Source organism: Tursiops truncatus, chromosome 6 (assembly GCF_011762595.2).
Source record: "Tursiops truncatus isolate mTurTru1 chromosome 6, mTurTru1.mat.Y, whole genome shotgun sequence".
In the NCBI taxonomy this organism is placed as follows: Eukaryota; Metazoa; Chordata; class Mammalia; order Artiodactyla; family Delphinidae; genus Tursiops; species Tursiops truncatus.
Genome location: NC_047039.1, coordinates 82,855,482 through 82,876,285, shown reverse-complemented (window position 1 = coordinate 82,876,285; position 20,804 = coordinate 82,855,482). Strand labels below are relative to the sequence as shown.

General features: G+C 38.9%; 1 protein-coding gene across 5 annotated transcripts in view; it reads right to left on the bottom strand.

The window, feature by feature from the left end:
* TGFBR1 (transforming growth factor beta receptor 1) overlaps positions 1-20,804 on the bottom strand; it is a 69,454-nt gene that overhangs the window by 24,420 nt on the left and 24,230 nt on the right. For 2 of the 5 annotated variants that reach the window (XM_019949015.3, XM_019949013.3), the window contains exons 2-3: positions 8,405-8,650; positions 5,301-5,543 (exon numbers count right to left, since the gene is read on the bottom strand). In XM_019949015.3, coding sequence (XP_019804574.1) covers positions 5,301-5,543; positions 8,405-8,650 — 489 coding nt within the window. Of the gene's footprint in view, positions 1-5,300; positions 5,544-8,404; positions 8,651-11,787; positions 11,947-20,804 lie in introns of those variants that run through there. The other 3 variants (XM_073806332.1, XM_019949014.3, XM_073806333.1) reach the window with 2 other exon arrangements.

Here is a 20,804-nt window from a genome sequence, read left to right as displayed (position 1 = left end):
ACAGTAATTCATGATAAAAGGAAAATAATAAATACAATAAAAGAATCCAGAAACTCCTGCCTAGAGAGTCAAGGTAGGCTTTAAAAGATAAGCTGAATTTAGATTGTCCTTTACAGAAGGGATAGGACAAAGAAGAAGACAAGGAGGTAAGGTGTTTAGGTAGGAGGAATATGCAAGCAAAAGTAGAAGAAATGGATGATACATGTTTAGGGAACCAGCTTAGATAGATAAGCAGAAAAAGGATGTATGGGGGGCTTCCCTGGTGACGCAGTGGTTGAGAGTCCGCCTGCCAATGCAGGGTACATGGGTTCATGCCCCGGTCCGGGAAGATCCCACATGCCGCGGAGCGGCTGGGCCCGTGAGCCATGGCTGCTGAGCCTACGCGTCCGGAGCCTGTGCTCCGCAACGGGAGAGGCCACAGCAGTGAGAGGCCTGCATACTGCCAAAAAAAAAAAAAAAAAAAGATGATGTAGTAAAACAGTAGAAGAGAAGCTGCACCAGAATGTGAAGAGTACTGAATGCCCGGCTCAAGATGACCAATGAGAGCTGTGGGTGAAAGAGGAACTAGTAAACATTTCCATTCATTTCATGACTGGAAAGAAATAATTTAAAAATCTTATTTCAGAAAGATGAGTCTGGTAACAGTTTTACAAAAGGAGGAGGAGAAAAGTGTGTAAGGAGGAGGAGAAAAGTGTGTAAGGAGAAAAGGAGGAGAAAAGTGTGTAAGCATAAGAAATGAAGAAGTAAATTCTGGTCTAACTTTTAATAAATCAGTAAAAATTATCACAGAAACCATTTCAAGGCAAGCAATTTACCAATTTACGTGCCAGGAACTGGCTGCCTAGGCAACACTAATATCTTAAGGAAAGATGCCAAGTAACTTACCTTGGTGATGAAACATTGGCAATTTTCTCACTAACTGAACTTACCTTACTATAAAATACATAGTTTTAAATATTACCACACTTATTTCATTTACATAAAAGTATTTACTAACTACCTACAAAATTTAAGTAACACTATATTTGGGACTAGTCCAATTTCCCCATGGACTAAGAACTGTCGAATTATACTGACACTGACAAAATATCAGTGTACATCGTGTTCTACAGTATTTTTAGTCTAATACACATAAATTGGTGTCACTTATAATCTATCTTGAATTGCCTGCTAGATCAAATTAAACTAATGGAAGTAAATAAAATTATCTGGTCTCTTTGATTCTCTGGTGTGAAATACTAATAAATCCAAATGTTAAATCTTTAAGTTGTTTCTTTTCATCTTTAAGTTTCTCAAATAGATCCTTCCTTCCCCTTGCTCTATCCATCCTCCGTACTTCCTGCAAAGTAGTTAGCAGTCTAATTGTAAACAATTGTTTTTATAAGGAGACTACTGGTTAAAAATAAATTTGTGAAAAATCCTTATTTAAGTCAAGGAGCTCTTTTGTATTATGAATAACCAATTCCTAATTATGTTGTTTACAGTAGACACTAACTTACAAAATTTTCTTAAAGCCTTTGAACAGGGCCACACCATGTACTTAAAGATTTAAAGTATACTTAAGAGTTCATTTCAGGAGGCTGATCTGGAAGTTAGAAATGCAGGGAATAAAGAAGAAAGGGAATAGCAAATGGGAAGTCTGAAAATGCCTGACACATTCAGGACTCACGCAGGGTCAAGAAAGCCTAACAGGACAAAGAAAGTCTTTGTCTTCCCCTTCACAACTGGATTCTAGATGCAGAACTAGAATTAAAAATCAAATCTAGATTTATCATATTATCTGTATTTGGTTACCATAACCCACATGAAAATCTGAGCATTTTTTAAAAAGTAATAGTTTTTTTCTAAAGACAAAAATAAACAGGCCTAATTCAGATCTCTATATTCTCTGCTTTACTTCTGTACCTTTTAGAACTGCTTGAGCGAAAACTTCAATGGGGAAACAGGGTCCAAGCACCTTTACATGCAGTGAACAACAAAAATAAGACCTGAAGGACATGCATGCATTAAAGAGATCGTAAGCATGAATGAGACATAATAAACATTGGCCTAAGAGATGCACACTCTCAAAAACTGGCACACAGGGGACTTCCCTGGTGGTGCAGTGGATGGGACTCCGCACTCCCAATGCAGGGGGCCCGGGTTCAATCCCTGGTTGGGGAGCTGTATCCCGTGTGAGTGCCACAACTAGGGAGCCCATGTGCCGCAACTAAGGAGCCTGCCTGCCGCAACTAAGACCCTGCACAACCAAATAAATAAATCTGGCACATGTTTGCGTGTTCCCACATACTTTGCAATCTAATGACAGCTTAAATATGGGCACATGCACAACCTGTGATTCAAATAAATGCAACAGGGATACGATTAGCTTTAAGTTTAGAGCTAGGTTCCAGAACACATCTCTCCATTGTCTCCCTGCAATTCCTAAGTTAAAAGTAGTCTTTGAAAGAGAGAGATAGGGCCTTTCCTCAATTATGGTCATAGTACTGAGTAATAAACATTTGAATTCATAACATAAAATGTTTTATCTTTTCCTCAATGAGTGAAAGAACTAAAAAGGATATTATACACAGACATTTGACTTACTCAGAGGCATGAGTCCCATTCATGAAATGGCATTCAGTCTTTATAATAAATAGAAGGAAAAGCAATGGAATTTTCTGCTGTCATTCAACAGAAGATAGCTTCTGTCTGGATAAATCTGAAAGCCATTAACACAGAATAAACTATGACAGGGAAGGAGGCCTTAAACTAGTTTTTTTGTAAAATGCAGCAAATTCATACTGTATATCAGATTTTTTCCAAATATCTTTTCAATAAGAATAACACCTGTCATTTGGATATAACTTTACAATCTACCAAGTGCTTAAGTGCTTTCACACAAACATCTCGTTTCATTTGAACCTCACAACAATCCAGTAATGTACACTGGGCAGGGTTCATTACTTTCATTTTAAAGACGAAATAACTCAGGCATGAGACATCAGCTAACTGCCCAAAGCCACAGAGCTGGCAAACAATGCAGACAAGTTTTTGCAGGGTGTAAAAGGAGGCATAAAAGGAGGGAGAGAAGCTTTCAACAATAGAGCTGGGTCCCTGACATATATAGAAATATAGATAAAATAGAAAAAGAACAATTCCATTCTTTACTACAATTCCATTCTTTACTTCACGTCTGTATCTTAAAAGGTAAATAAATATATTCTTATTCAGAAACAAACTGCCATCCAGACAGCAATTTGTTTTAATCCTTTAGGTAGGCTTGCTCTCCTTGAGGCCTGATACATACCACTGTGCCAAGTGGCAGGAGCTGCTTTGATTTCCCTGGGTGTAAGTGTGGCAACAAGAGAGCAGGTCCAAGGGATTAATTCCAAATGATCTAAAGCCACCCTAATTTTCTGTGACTTTGGCCCTTGCTTATCATATTTTGTTGGTCCAGGTTAGCTTCTAGAATGAGCCAGATATTCTTTGGGAACCCTTTGAACTAACTCAGAATCAAAGGGGAACCCTAAAATAATCTCTCTCCACTCCTCCACCACTCCTGCCCAAAGACTGTCACATCTTTAGTACTAAGGCTGCTCCATCTCAATCCAGCCAGTCACTGCCTCCCTCCTCACAACAGTCACAGGGATCCCTAAAGGCTGCCTTAAGAGACCCGGGCTCCACCGTAAGCCTGTATGTATCCTAGCAGTCATGGGCAGAACTCACTTACTGAATATGTACGGCCAAATTCTACAGAAGAAAACTTTATGCCATGAAGTCAGTTTCTTCATATTTAAATGAATAAACATACATATATATACATGAATATACCTTCATTCCCTTAAAGACATTTGTCATTATGTGAACTTTCTGTATCATCAGGTGAGATTTTGTGCTTCAGAGTCATATTCCTCCCCCAATCACAATTTCTGCTTTAAAGTTCCTTCAGGGACTTCCCCGGTGGCGCAGTGGTTAAGACTCTGCCTGCCAATGCAGGGGACAAGGGTTCGAGCCCTGGTCCGGGAAGATCCCACATGCCATGGAGCAACTAAGCCCGTGCTCCACAACTACTGAGCCCGCGTGCCACAACTACTGAAGCCCACGCACCTAGAGCCCGTGCTCCGCAACGAGAAGCCACCACAATGAAGAGTAGCCCCCGCTCGCCACAGCTAGAGAAAGGCTGCGCGCAGCAACAAAGACCCAATGCAGCCAAAAATTAAAATTAATTAATTTAAAAAACCAATAAAGTTCCTTTAATCACTTGATTATAAAATTCATTATACATATATTTTTAAATCTTTTTATCCATGAATCTAGCCCTTATTTGAAGTTAATTTATACTTTTTAAAGGACAGTACATCTCATTTAGAAGTCCTAACAAACCACTTTAAGTATTATTATCAACAGTATCTGTCCCATATTTCTGATGAGGAAACAGAAGCCCAAGGAGAAAACATGGTTTAACCAAGATCAGACAGCCAATCAATGACAAAGCTTGCACTGGAATCTAGATCTCTTAATTCCTGGCTAGGCATTAAGTGTCAAATTACAATACTGTAGAGGATAGGAATCTTCTCTTAGTATCCTTCCAAAGCACATGTAAGAAAAAGTGAAAATTAAATTCCCTTTTGATTTAAATATGAAGCACTGACTGCTATGCCAAAATTTGCTTCAGGTAATTAGATAATCTATTTCTGATCCCACAAAAAGCAAAGAGAACTGAGAAAAGCAAATATCAGAAGGGCCATGGATCCATAAAGCTATATTAAATAACAAGGTGGTCAGACTTTTTTCTAAAGTGAGAAAATGACTAAAAATTCATTAGTTTAATAAAAAACTAGCCCTGAGCCAGAGACAGCAATTTAATGTTGAAAAAGCAAATAACCTTCACAATTCCAAACACACTCTCTGTCATGCCTGCTTTCAATACAGAAATAAAGCTGCTAAACAGTCCTGAAGAGAATGGGTAAACTGCAGATTATTTGAACATCTGTGAACTTCGGCTTCAGCTACAGAGGAATAACTGTCCTTATTCTCACAGAGTCATGAGAAGGTGAGAATGTTTTGAAAGTTACACAAATGTGAAGGTGACTTACTTTTACTGCTCAAATAAGTCAGTCAATTTTATTTGTCCTTACTAAACTAGCCATAGTCAGATACAGACCTAGCTTAAAGACCTTTATTAGGTTCAAAGCTGGAGTAGTATTCACACTATCCCAAGTTTTAACATACTAAGCCAACTGGCTTAGCCAACTAATAAATAACACAGTTAATTTTAAAAAGACATCTTAGGAAAAAGAAAAAAACAAATACATTACCTGATCCAGAACCCGATGTTGTCATATCATAAATTAAATCTTTTAACGTAGTACCCTCTGAAATAAAGGGGCGATCTAATGAAGGATCTTCTTCATTTGGCACTCGATGGTGAATGACAGTGCGGTTATGGCAGATATAGACCATCAACATGAGTGAGATGCAGACGAAGCATACTGGTCCAGCAATGACAGCTGCCAGTTCGACAGGACCAAGGCCAGATGATGGCTTTCCTGGAAAAGGGCCTCAAGTGAAATAAACATCAACAACAATAACACTGTAGGCGGCATCCACAATTTCCTAAATCCTCCACATTTCCTGCAGTTGGCCACTACTACCATTAGTCAGAGCCTCATCACAGCAGCTCATAAAGCTCAAACCCGTAACAAGTGAAGCACTTAATCTTCTCCCATTGGCTCTCCTTTTATGATCGCTATGAACATCCACTTAGTCTTCCTGAAGTCTTGAGCCATCCCCTAAATAACAAGGCCAGCTACCACAAACACTGTAGGACCACCACCCACCCCCCTTAGCCCTGTCAGATCGCTAATAGAAGAACCAATAATCTGGAACAACTCCCATTAAATATTTCTTCTTAAGTCATTGTCTTCTTTTTCTTTTTTATTAAAAAGTAGTTTGGCTTATCTTCTTATTCCAAGGCTAGTATATGCTCATAGCAGGAAAAAAAATTAAAAAATATAAATACAGATGAGCAAAATTTAAAAAAAAAATTAACTACAGCCTCACCATCCCCCCAAACTCACCTGTGTATATATCTCCACCAATTTTTTTCATGCAAAAATATATCCTCTTTTTTTAATAGTTTGCATGTGTATACTTTCTAGTTTATTTTAATCACTTAGACTTTTAATTAAAGATCTTTTTTTATAATCTCTTTTAACAATTAACAATTTGCATTGTTTCAGAAACACATTAATTACAGGTATTTTGGCATTCATTCTGACACATGCTGGTTCATGGCTCACCACCCTTTCTTTCACATCACATCTTTATCATTCTTGAGATCTTTATATGGATTGATTTCATATGATAAAGAATCCTAATTCTAGTAATTCCTTTCAGAAAGAGTATATGGGTCCTTATACACTGAATACTTAATTATCTAAAGATGCTTGTTGCCTTTATATATGAAAAATCTTGGCTCATCTAAAGAATTTTGGGTAACAAGCAATGTTATGATATTCCATTGCCTTCTGGTATTTAAAAAAAGGAAAAAATCTGAACTTTTTTTTTCCTTTTATAGGTAACCAGTGTTCACTTGTACTGAATGTGTGCACAATTTTTCTTTAATCTTGAAAACTGATAGTTTTTTCATTATATATATTTGGTTAAGTATTTTTTCATTAATTTTACATAGTATTTCTTCTCTCTTCTGTCCTTTTGCCTTTTTCTGGTTTTATGCTAAGCATATTGGATCACCTAGATCTGTCCTTTATGTCTCTTAATTTGCTCACCAACTATCTTTTTCTCTGAATTGTAACACAATTTCTCAAGTTTGTCTTGCTTTAAGCTTGTCTCACACTTGACAATAAAGTTACAACATCCAGTCTGCTGTTCACTTTCAATACTGCATTTTTAAAAATAATTCATCAATTGAGCTTTTCATCTGAAAGCGATCTTAACAACTGTGAAATGTTCTCATTTCATTGTGAACAACTGAAAACAGACCTTGGACTGTCTGAAAGTTCTTCCCTAACATGTTGTAAGTGTATTTCATAGGATGACATCTACTCTCATTTATCCAGTTCAGTTCACTTCTTTTGAACCATGCAATCTTTCCATTTGATAAATTTTTTTGCTGTCTGATTATCAGGGACCTGGGAATGAGGTACTTGTGTATTTTAGCATTAAAAATAAAGTGAGCTCTTCATAAGGTTTTGTGAGTCTCCATTCTGATATTTCAAGCTATTTCAAATAATGGAAATGGGAAATTCTGGAATTATCATTCTCCTTGTCATATTAGAATTGCAGATGCCTATATAAAAGAAAAATTACAGTCTGACAGAGCTTTGCCACAGGGACCTTCTCTATCATGCTGAAGATTTGGTTTTACTTTGCTGTTATCACTCGAACTAGGTGGAGGACTGCCTTCCTTCTACAACTGGCAGGACTGGCCCTTTTCCTCTGAGCTACAGCAGTGCTTCCTACTTTAATTAGCATGATGCCTAGACCAACTCTGAGTGGAAAGTGAGCACTGAAAGCAGGTGCTTCCTAAAGGAGAATTGAGAGTTTGCCCCTGTAGCCTAGCCTCACACCCAGCCCCTCAGCTTAAGGTATTGGTGGGATTCTGCAAGAGGGTCTTTCACCTACTTCTTTTCCTATAGTTAGTCAGTTCTTCACTAGTCTGTTATAATCTGCACTATAAACTGCAGAGTTCCTCACAACTATAGGCAAGTGGGTGGCATTTCTTCCATTAATTCTCTTAGCATTAATATAGGTTTTCCTCATTTTTGTATTCCTTTGATTATTATAGTAGGTATTTTGGATTTGGGGAAAGTGTCAGAAGAGTTAAACAGATGAGCTTAGACTGGCATCTTAAATCAGAACCTTAAAATTAATCTAATCCTAAGCATTTATGAAGCTTTCAAATTCCTGGCTCTTCCAGGACATTTTAAAATGTAAACTATGGTGAAGGACCAAAAACCTAGAAATCGTATATAATAATTTATACATAAAGATCATAAGGCAAGGTGATATTACAAAATGAAGGCACCTGGACTGTTTAGTGCTGTTCTCAATTCCCTCCCGTTACTGACTGCTTTAAAAGACTGGAGCATTATACAAGGAAAAAATTTCACTCTGAGGACATATTGCTATGGTGGGCTTTATCAGTATTCTCTAAAGAGGCTACCCTTTTAGGCACAACAGACCTCAGAGAAAGTATCTTGGAACCACCTTCTTAACACACACGCAGGAGTCAGGATCTTGGCTACCCTTATAACTCTACTACTTTGGACAAGTTACTTCTTGCCTCTATACTGAATAAACTGGGATAGACAATTTCTAAGATCCCTTCCAGCTCTAAAATCATAGAGTCTAAGAGCTTTTCTTGTAGTATCAAGAAAAAACTTATACAACAACTTACCAACAGTTGGGAGTTCTATTTTATTGCAGTGGTCCTGATTGCAGCAATATGTTGTAGTAACAGACCCAGTTTTTGAAGATGGTGCACATACAAATGGCCTGTCTCGTGGAATTAGGTCGGTTTCAGCTATACACATGCTATTATGTATAACTTTGTCTGTGGTCTCTGTGACAGAGACAAAGCAGAGCCCATCTGTGACACAAGTAAAATTGTCTTTTGTACAAAGGTGGCAGAAACACTGTAATGCTGGGGGGAAAAGAAAAGATCCTGTCAGAAAAAATTCTCAAGGTTAACAATTTTAAATTATCCCATATTCTCTGTACTAATACATTCCTGATTCTATTATAATTATACAATTTCTTTGCTCTGTTCAAAAAACCAAACTCTTTGTTAACCTGAGAAGTTCCAAATTCTGTTAAGAAGCACACATATGTAGGAGCCAAACATGTTGAAATTTGGACCCAGGCTTTTTCCTAAAACTTTTGGCTTCCAAGTATAGAAAAACTGTTACGTGCAATTTCATCAGTGTAAGGCAAGCATTTGCCCTCCCATTTGAAACAAAGTACACTGAAATTTATAAAGGTTATACTTATTCTTATTGGTCCAAAACTAGGCATTCATATATTCCCCCGACTGGGGAGCAATGTGAAAATACTACCACCTCCTCACTGTAGGTTGGAAATGTCAGGGTAAGTTTATGGTAATGGAGTAATGGAAATAGATTTGTATTGAGCCAGACATTCCTTTCTCCTTTGCAAATCCCCAAAAGACATGTATCTTCTAACTAGGATTAGGGTACTTTCTCATAAGCAAGGTAACAATACATATGTGCTCCAATCACACAGGCAACTGGCTACAGAAATGACTGGAGAAACACTAGCTCCATGCCCACTTTTATCTATTTGATATTTATACTCAACTTAAGGGAAGTCTTCTAATTATCACCAACACCTTCCCATACACACACACAACCTTTCACTAAGCTCCAAGATTAAGTGTTCCCCAAAGCATACACTGCTTACCAGAACTGTTATTTTTTCCTCTCCCTCATGATCCACATCTAAAACTAGGCCTGGTACACAGCAACATTCAAAAAGTGCTGAATGAGTGACAGATCACTAGGATCTCATGAAACAACAAAGCACACATATGTCCTTGAGTCCAATCAAACTTTACATGTTGGTAAGGGAAAGGGAAGAGTCCAGGTTTGCAGAATGGCCATCTGTGATGAGAGGCCTACTGTAACTAGAAAAAGAGTGGCTAGGCGGGCAGGCCAGAAGAAAGCTAGCTAACTCTGAACAGCTAACTTGGTGTGCAGGAAAGGGTTCACTCAGCAGGCCCAAGTTGCTCAAACCTTACACATCCCCAAGAAAGGCCTGTCTTCAGGACTGGCCCTTGGCCAGTTCCTGGGAGATGAGCTCTGACACCTTGAAATATTTTCCCTGATAAGAATGCTGCAAACCCTTTGTGACTGAGCCCCAGTAAAAACCCTGGACACCAAGGCTCTGGTGAGCTTCCGTGGTTGGCAACACTTCACATGTGCTGTCATACATCATTGCTAAGCTATGGAGTGCACCTGTGCTACTGCACTGGGAGAGGACATCTGGAAGCTTGTACTGGGTTTCTCCTGGACTTTGCCCCATGAGGTGTCCCTTTTCCTTTAGATGATTTTAATATGTATCTTTCCACTGTAATAAATAAAAACCATGAGTATAACAGCTTTTCTGGGTCCTGTGAGTTCTTCTAGCAAATCATCAAGCTAGAGGATGGTCCTGAGGACCCCTAACTCACTTGCTAAACCCAAACTCAAGGAACATCAGCATTACCTCAAGCAGCTGCTTCCTGGTTGCTAGCTTAATTAGCATGCTTGTCTATTATCTTTACAGACCAGCAAAGTTTTACCTCAATCATTATAAAAATTATTTTCTTTCTCCATAGATAATTCAGTTCTTTAAACTAAATCCTCCCAAGCATGAAGAGAATTCAAGAAAATTATAAGAAAAAGATACAGTTATAATCTAACATTTAAAAGACTGTTAAAAGAGACAGTAGCTTATTCATGGTGAGGTTTGGCAGTGATTGTAGGTTCCCTGGGTATAATTTCCTAAGGAGGGATTCTGAACCAGGAATCCATGGACTGGCTTCAGGGATACAAGGATCCCATGAAACTGTAGGCCAAATGTTGTACGTATTTACCTTTTCAAGGAGAAGGTTTATAGCTTTCAACAGAACCACAAAGTGGTCTATCACCCACAAAAAATTAAAACCACCACAGGAGATTGTCATTATTCTCTCCCGAATCCTCTTTACTCATGATTAGTCATTCAACCAATGTTTTCTAAGCATTAGCTTTAACAGCTGCTCTACCAAAAGCTTAGTATACAAAAATTTATAACTCATGGTCATAGCCCTTGAGTAGCTCCAACAACCAGTGAAGGAGAACATTACAATACACTATGGTAATCGCTATATATAAAAATACTACCATGAATACCTCTCCCTTTTCTATGATCTTCATGGCTCCCTTAGAGTATATGAAATAAGAGCTGAACAGTGGGTCTAACAATGAAAACTTCTACTTTGGGGTTCCAACTTATTGCTCACATTACAAATGCTATCCTGGGCCATACAAATCTCATTATTATGATAATCATGTCTTTCATGACCTTGGTCTTTACACATACTATCTCTCTGCCTACTTGAAACCACCCTCTCATCTTTTAAGACCATATTCAAACAAGATCTTTTCCATGATGTGATCTAAACCTCTCCCCTACCCATAAGACAACTGGGTGACTCCTTTCAATTTTTTCCCATAGCCCTCTTTGCATACCTTTAGGTTAGCACAAATCAATCTATTTACACTTTGCCGTTAAAGTGTCTCTCATTACATTAAGAAGGGCCAAGATTTAAAACTTGTTTTATTTTCCCATCTTTGAATCCTGTACTCCTAGGCAGTGATCAGCAAATTATTTGCAAGGGAGACCTTCAAGATGGCAGAGGAGTGAGACGTGGAGATCGCCTTCCTCCCCACAAATACATCAGAAATACATCTACATGTGGAACAACTCCTAGAGAACACCTACTGAATGCTGGCAGAAGACCTCAGACTTCCCAAAAGGCAAGAAACTCCCCCACGTACCTGGGCAGGGCAAAAGAAAAAAGAAAACACAGAGACAAAAGAATAGGGACAGGACCTGCACCTCTGGGAGGGAGCTGTGAAGGAGAAAAAGTTTCCATACACTAGGAAACCCCTTCACTGGCTAAGACAGGGTATGGTGGGAGGGAAGCTGTGGAGCCATGGAGGAGAGCACAGCAACAGGGATGCAGAGGGCAAAGCGGAGAGATTCCCACACAGAGGATCGATGCCAACCAGCACTCACCAGCCTGAGAGGCTTGTCTGCTCACACGCCGGGATGGGCGGGGGCTGGGAGCTGAGGCTCAGGCTTTGGAGGTCAGATCCCAGGGAGAGGACTGGGGTTGGCTGCGTGAACACAGCCTGAAGGGAGCTAGTGCGCCACAGCTAGCCAGGAGGGAGTCCGGGAAAAAGTCTGGAACTGCCTAAGAAGCAAGAGACCATTGTTTCAGGGTGCAAGCTGCGGCTATCAGCATGGACACCAGAGACAGACATGAAATGCTAAGGCTGCTGCTGCAGCCACCAAGAAACCTGTGTGCAAGCACAGGTCACTAACCACACCTCCCCTCCCAAGACCCTGTGCATCCTGCCACTGCCAGGGTCCTGTGATCCAGGGACAACTTCCTTGGGAGAATACACAGCGCACTTCAGGCTGTTGCAACGTAACACTGGCCTCTGCCGCCGCAGGCTCAACCCGCATTCCGTACCCCTCTCTCCCCCTGGCCTGAGCCAGAGCCCCCTAATCAGCAGCTCCTTTAACCCCGTCCTGTCTGAGCGAAGAACAAACGCCCTCAGGTGACCTACATGCAGAGGCAGGGCCAAATCCAAAGCTGAACCCCAAGAGCTGTGCGAACAAATAAAAGAAAGGGAAATTTCTCCCAGCAGCCTCAGGAGCAGCGGATTAAATCTCCACAATCAACTTGATGTACCCTGCATCTGTGGAATACCTGAATAGACAATGAGTTATCCCAAAATTGAGGTAGTGGACTTTGGAAGCAATGATATATATATTTTTTTCCTTTTTCTCTTTTTCTGAGTGTGTGTGTGTATGCTTCTTTGTGTGATTTTGTCTGTATAGCTTTGCTTTTACCATTTGTCCTACGGTTCTGTCTGTTTTTGCTTTTTTCTTTTGTTTTGTTTTAAGTATAGTTTTTAGTGCTTGTTATCATTGGTGGATTTGTTTTTCAATTTGGCTGCTCTCTTCTTTTTTTTAAATTACTCTTTAATTTTTTTTATTTTTAATAATATTTTTTACTTTAATAACTTTATTTTATTTTATTGTTTTCTTTCTTTTTTTCTCCCTTTTCGTCTGAGCTGCGTGGCTGACAGGGTCTTCATGCTCCGGCTGGGTGTCAGGCCTGTGCCTCTGAGGTGGGAAAGCCGAGTTCAGTACATTGGTCCACCAGAGACCTCCCAGCTCCATGTAATATCAAATGGCAAAAGCTCTCCCAGAGGTCTCCATCTCAATGCTAAGACCCAGCTCCACTCAACGACCAGCAAGCTACAGTGCTGGACACTCTACGCCAAACAACTAGCAAGAAAGGAACACAACCTCACCGATTAGCAGAGAGGCTGCCTAAAATCATAATAAGGCCACAGACACCCCAAAACACACCACCAGATGTGGACCTGCCCACCAGAAAGACAAGATCCAGCCTCATTGAACAGAACACGGGCACTGGTCCCCTCCACCAGGAAGCCTAAACAACCCACTGAACCAACCATACCTGCTGGGGGCAGACACCAAAAACAACAGGAACTATGAACCTGCAGCCTGCGAAAAGGAGACCCCAAACACAGTAAGTTAAGCAAAATGAGAAGACAGAAAAACACACAGCAGATGAAGGAGCAAGGTAAAAACCCACCAGACGTAACAAATGAAGAGGAAATAGGCAGTCTACCTGAAGAGGAATTCAGAATAATGATAGTAAAGGTCCAGAATCTTGGAAATAGAATGGAGAAAATACAAGAAAAGTTTAACAAGGACCTAGAAGAACTAAAGAGCAAACAAACAGTGACGAACAACACACTAAATGAAATTAAAAATCTTTAGAAAGGATCAATAGCAGAATAACTGAGGTAGAAGAATGGATAAGTGACCTGGAAGATAAAATAGTGGAAATAACTACTGCAGAGCAGAATAAAGAAAAAACAATGAAAAGAATTGAGGATGGTCTCAGAGACCTCTGGGACAACATTAAACTCACCAACATTTGAATTAGGGGTCCCAGAATACGAAGAGAAAAAAAAAAAAGGACTGAGAAAATATTTGAAGAGATTATAGTTGAAAACTTCCCTAATATGGGAAAGGAAATAGTTAATCAAGGCCAGGAGCACAGAGAGTCCCATACAGGATAAATCCAAGGAGGAACATGCCAAGACACATATTAATCAAACTATCAAAAATTAAATACAAAGAAAACATATTAAAAGCAGCAAGGGAAAAACAACAAATAACACACAAGGCAACCCCCATAAGGTTAACAGCTCTTCTTTCAGCAGAAACTCTACAAGCCAGAAGGGACTGGCAGGACATATTTAAAGTGACAAAGGAGAAAAACCTGCAACCAAGATTACTCTATCCAGCAAGGATCTCATTCAGATTTGATGGAGAAATTAAAACCTTTACAGACAAGCCAAAGCTGAGAGAGTTCAGAACCACCAAACCAGCTTTACAACAAATGCTAAAGGAACTTCTCTAGGCAAGAAACACAAGAGAAGGAAAAGACCTACAATAAAAACCCAGGCTTCCCTGGTGGCACAGTGGTTGAGAGTCTGCCTGCCGATGGAGGGGACATGGGTTCGTGCCCTGGTCCGGGAAGATCCCACATGCCGTGGAGCGGCTGGGCCCGTGAGCCATGGCCACTAAGCCTGCGTGTCTGGAGCCTGTGCTCTGCAACGGGAGAGGCCACAACAGTGAGAGGTCCATGTACCGCGAAAAAAAAAAAAAAGAAAGAAAGAAACCCAAAACAATTAAGAAAATGGGAATAGCAACAAACCTATGGATAACTACCTTAAATGTAAATGGATTAAATTCTCCCACCAAAAGACACAGACTGGCTGAATGGATACAAAAACAAGACCCGTATATATGCTGTCTACAAGAGACCCACATCAGACCTAGAGACACATACAGACTGAAAGTGAGGGGATGGAAAAAGATATTGCATGCAAATGGAAACCAAAAGAAAGATGGAGTAGCAATTCTCATATCAGACAAAATAGACTTTAAAATAAAGACTATTAGAAGAGACAAAGAAGCACACTACATAATGATCAAGGGATCGATCCAAGAAGAAGATATAACAATTGTAAATATTTATGCACCCAACATAGGAGCACCTCAATACATAAGGCAAATACTAACAGCCATAAAAGGGGAAATCGACAGTAACACATTCATAGTAAGGGACTTTAACACCCCACTTTCACCCATGGACAGATCATCCAAAATGAAAATAAATAAGGAAACACAAGCTTTAAATGATACATTAAACAAGATGGACTTAATTGATATTTATAGACATTCCATCCAAAAACAACAGAATACACATTTTTCTCAAGTTCTCATGGAACATTCTCCAGGATAGAACGTATCTTGGGTCACAAATCAAGTCTTGGTAAGTTTAAGAAAATTGAAATTGTATCAAGTAACTTTTCCAACCACAACGCTATGAGACTAGATATCAATTACAGGAAAAGATCTGTAAAAAATACAAACACATGGAGGCTAAACAATACACTACTTAATAACGAAGTGATCACTGAAGAAATCAAAGAGGAAATCAAAAAATACCTAGAAATAAATGACAATGGAGACACGACGACCCAAAACCTATGGGATGCAGCAAAAGCAGTTCTAGGAGGGAAGTTTATAGCAATACAATCTTACCTTAAGAAACAGGAAACATCTCGAATAAATAACCTAACCTTGCACCTAAAGCAATTAGAGAAAGAAGAACAAAAAAACCCCAAAGTTAGCAGAAGGAAAGAAACCATAAAGATCAGATCAGAAATAAATGAAAAAGAAATGAAGGAAACAATAGCAAAGATCAATAAAAGCTGATTCTTTGAGAAGATAAACAAAATTGATAAACCATTAACCAGACTCATCAAGAAAAGAAGGGAGAAGACTCAAATCAATAGAATTAGAAATGAAAAAAGAGAAGTAACAACTGACACTGAAGAAATACACAAGATCATGAGAGATTACTACAAGCAACTCTATGCCAATAAAATGGACAACCTGGTAGAAATGGACAAATTCTTAGAAATGCACAACCTGCCAAGACTGAATCAGGAATAAATAGAAAATATGAACAGACCAATCTCAAGCACTGAAATTGAAACTGCGATTAAAAATCTTCCAAAAAACAAAAGCCCAGGACCAGATGGCTTCACAGGCGAATTCTATCAAACATTTAGGGAAGAGCTAACACCTATCCTTCTCAAACTCTTCCAAAATACAGCAGCAGGAGGAACACTCCCAAACTCATTCTACAAGGCCACCATCACCCTGATACAAAAATGAGACAAAGATGTCACAAAGAAAGAAAACTACAGGCCAATATCACTGATGAAAATAGATGGAAAAATCCTCAACAAAATACTAGCAAACAGAATCCAAAAGCACATTAAAAGGATCATACACCATGATCAAGTGGGGTTTATCCCAGGAATGCAAGGATTCTTCAATATATGCAAATCCATCAATGTGATACACCACATTAAGAAACTGAAGGATAAAAACCATATGATCGTCTCAGTAGATGCAGAAAACGCTTTTGACAAAATTCAACAGCGATTTATGATAAAAACACTCTAGAAAGTAGGCATAGAGGGAACTTGCCTCAACACAATAAAGGCCATATATGACAAACCCACAGCCAACATCGTTCTCAACAGTGAAACCATTTCCACTAAGATCAGGCACAAGACACGGTTGTCCACCCTCAACACTATTATTCAACATAGTTTTGGAAGTTTCAGCCACAGCAATAAGAGAATAAAAAGAAATAAAAGAAATGCAGAACAGAAAAACAGAAATAAAGCTGTCACTGTTTACACTGTTTACTAATCCTAAAGGGGCTACCAAAAAACTACTAGAGCTAATCAATGAATTTGGTAAAGTAGCAGGATACAAAATTAATGCACAGAAATCTCTTGCATTCCTATACTCTAATGATGAAAATTCTAAAAGAGAAATTAAGGAAATACTCCCATTTACCATTGCAACAAAAAGAATAAAATACCTAGGAATAAACCTATCTAAAGAGACAAAAGACCTGTATGCAGAAAATGATAAGACACTGATGAAAGAAATTAAAGATGATACAAATAGATGGAGAGATATACCATGTTCTTGGATTGGAAGAATCAACATTGTGAAAATGACTCTACTACCTAAAGCAATCTACAGATTCAATACAATCCCTGTCAAACTACCACTGGCATTTTTCACAGAACTAGAACAAAAAATTCCACAATTTGTATGGAAACACAAAAGACCCCGAATAGCCAAAGCAATCCGGAGAAGGAAAAACGGAGCTGGAGGAATCAGGCTCCTGGACTTCAGACTATACTACAAAGCTACAGTAACCTAGACAGTATGGTCCTGGCACAAAAACAGAAATATACCAATGGAACAGGATGGAAAACCCAGAGGTAAACCCACACACATATGGTCACCTTATTTTTGATAAAGGAGGCAAGAATATACAATGGAGATAAGACAGCCTCTTCAATATGTGGTGCTGGGAAAACTGGACAGCTATATGTAAAAGAATGAAATTAGAACACTACCTAACACCACACACAAAAATAAACTCAAAATGGATTAAAGACCTAAATGTAAGGCCAGACACTATCAAACTCTTAGAGGAAAATACAGGAAGAACACTCTATGACATAAATCACAGCAAGATCCTTTTTGACCCACCTCCTAGAGAAATTGAATAGAAACAAAAATAAACAAATGGGACCTAATGAAACTTAAAAGCTTTTGCACAGCTAAGGAACCATAAACAAGACAAAAAGACAACCCTCAAAATGGAAGAAAATATTTGCAAATGAAGCAACTGACAAAGGATTAATCTCAAAATTTACAAGCAGCTCATGCAACTCAGTATCAAAAAAACAAACTACCCAATCCAAAAATGGGCAGAAGACATAAATAGACATTTCTCCAAAGAAGATATACAGATAGCCAACAAACACATGAAAGGATGCTCAACATCACTAATCATCAGAGAAATGCAAATCAAAACTACAATGAGGTATCACCTCACACCAGTCAGAATGGCCATTATCAAAAAATCTACAAACAGTGAATGCTGGAGAGGGTGTGGACAAAAGGAAACCCTCTTGCACTGTTGGTGGGAATGTAAATTGATACAGCCACCATGGAGAACAGTATGGAGGTTCCTTAGAAAACTGAAAATAAAACTACCATACAACCCAGCAATCCCACTACTGGCCATATACCCTGAGAAAACCATAATTCAAAAGGAGTCATGTACCACAATGTTCATTGCAGCTCTATTTGCAATAGTCAGGGCATGGAAGTAACATAAGTGTCCATCAACAGATGAATGGATAAAGACGATGTGGCACATATATACAATGGAGTATTACTCAGCCATAAAAAGAAACGAAATGGAGTTATTTGTAGTGAGGTGGATGGACCTAGAGACTGTCATACAGAGTGAAGTAAGTCAGAAAGAGAAAAACAAATACCGTATGCTAACACATATATATGGAATCTAAAAAGAAAAAAAAATGGATATGAAGAACCTAGGGGCAGGACAGGAATAAAGACGCAGACGTAGAGAATGGACTTGAGGACACAGGGAGTGGGAAGGGTAAGCTGGGACAAAGTGAGAGTGGCATGGACATATATACACTACCAAATGTAAAACAGCTAGCTAATGGGAAGCAGCCGCATAGCACAGGGAGATCAGCTTGGTGCTTTGTGACCACCTAGAGGGGTGGGATAGGGAGGGTGGGAGGGAGACCCAAGAGCGAGGGGATATGGGGATATATGTATATGTATAACTGATTCACTTTGTTATACAGCAGAAACTAACACACCATTGTAAATCAATTTTACTCCAATAAAGATGTTAAAAAAATAAAGTAAGGGGCTTCCCTGGTGGCGCAGTGGTTGAGAGTCCACCTGCTGATGCAGGGGACACGGGTTCATGCCCCGGTCCGGGAAGGTCCCACATGCCGCAGAGCGGCTGGGCCCGTGAGCCATGGCCACTGGGCCTGCACGTCCGGAGCCTGTGCTCTGCAACGGGAGAGGCCACAGCAGTGAGAGGCCCTGCATACCAAAAAAAACAAAACAAAACAAAAACAAACAAACAAAAATAAATAAATAAAGTAAAAAGATAAAATAAAAAACATTTCTTTAAAAGAAATAAAAATATTTGCCAGGGACTTCCCTGGTGGTCCAGTGGTTAAGACTGGGTGCCTGCACTGCAGTGGGGATGCAAGTTCCATCCCTGGTCAGGGAACTAAGATCCCACATGTTGTGCAGCACGGCCAAAAAAAAAAAAGAAAAAAATTTTTTGTTTTTGCCAAAGCAGTGTTTCCCAAACAGGAGGTCACAAATATGTTGGGAGAAGAAGGGGAGTCTAAAATTGTGTACAAAGAAATTGTTTTTTTAATTTATTTATTTTATTTATTTAATTTTGGCTGCGTTGGGTCTTCATTGCTGTCAGTTCTCTCTAGTTGTGGTGAGCGGGGGCTACTCTTCATTGCGGTGTGTGGGCTTCTCATTGCAGTGGCTTCTCTTGTTCTGGAGCACGGGCTCTAGAGCGCAGGCTAAGTAGTTGCAGGGCGCGGGCTCAGTAGTTGTGGCACACGGGCTTAGTTGCTCTGCGGCATGTGGGATCTTCCTGGACCAGGGCTTGAACCCATGTCCCTTGCATTGGCAGGCGAATTCTTAACCACTGTGCCACCAGGGAAGCCCCCAAAATTTTTTTTAATATTTTTATTTAAAAGATAATCTAAGATGAATAGTAAACATTCTGGATCATGAGTAACTGCTATCTAAACAAGTACTGTCAGTAGGCTTTCACTGCTGCTTCTTCAGCTAGGTTAAGATCTCCTTCAAATGTCCTCATGGCACATTCTACGAGCAAGCGTTTCATAGTAATTGTAATTGAAAGAGTGAAAAGTACAGGGAACTTGAATCATCAAAGCATATGGTGATATAGGCATGGTATATTCATGGTATTTTCAAAAGCCAATACCAAATACACGCTACAAGTATTACATGGGTCCCACCTCTGTAGTACAATCTGCAAAAGTTCATTAGCAGTAAATGTGGTTGTAAGTATGCAATGACATTTTTCCATTCTCACTTCCAGCATTAATTGTGTTAGAGAGCCATTTAACGAAGATTTCAATAATGTCATAATGTTAACCTCATCAACAAGTGAACGTAACAGTTGACATCTCATTAAAATTGGTATTTGAGGAATGTGTGCGGGCAAGTGTTTGGTTAGGTATGAGGTCTGATAAACCTGAACTTACAAAGCCTTGCAGAAATTAATACCACCTTGCACAACATTACATCTGAGAATCAGCACTTGCTACTTTCAGTATCACTGAAGTTAAAATATAGAAACAGATTTAAAATGAAATCAAACCCAAGGCTATTTTTTTCTACTGTGAAACCTAAATATCATCCGTCACACTGAATAACTGTATTAATTTGAATTTTTTGGCTTTGTATAATTGTCTTTATATTTAATTTGCAGACTTGGTTTATAGTTGTCGATGAGCCAAAAACAAAGATTTTATATCTACTTTCATGTCTATACAACTACTACGAAAAATACATTTGTATTTTTCTTTTAAAAGGGGTCATTACATTATGGCAAGTTTGAGAAAGTCAGTGCTAAAAAAGGGCTTCTCTTAACAAGAGTCTTTCAATAAGAAGAACAGGTCTCTAGATAAATAAAAACATCATATAACACAGTGCTTAACCAGGTACGGGTTTATTTCTTGAGGGAATTTAAAAATTCTATTGCAGTACTCTAAATCAGTCTTAATTAAATATAAAGTTGCTGTTAAATGTGTATGATATAGTAATGTAGTTTAGGGAAAAAATAAAACAGAAATTTAAAAATTCCTATGAATTCATGAGCTTTAATTCCCATTATTTAAAAATCCAAAATTATTTCATTAATAGATCTGATCCCTAGCTACCTCCCTTTTATTAAACTAGGTTATTGTTTTGTTTTGTTTTTTTAATTT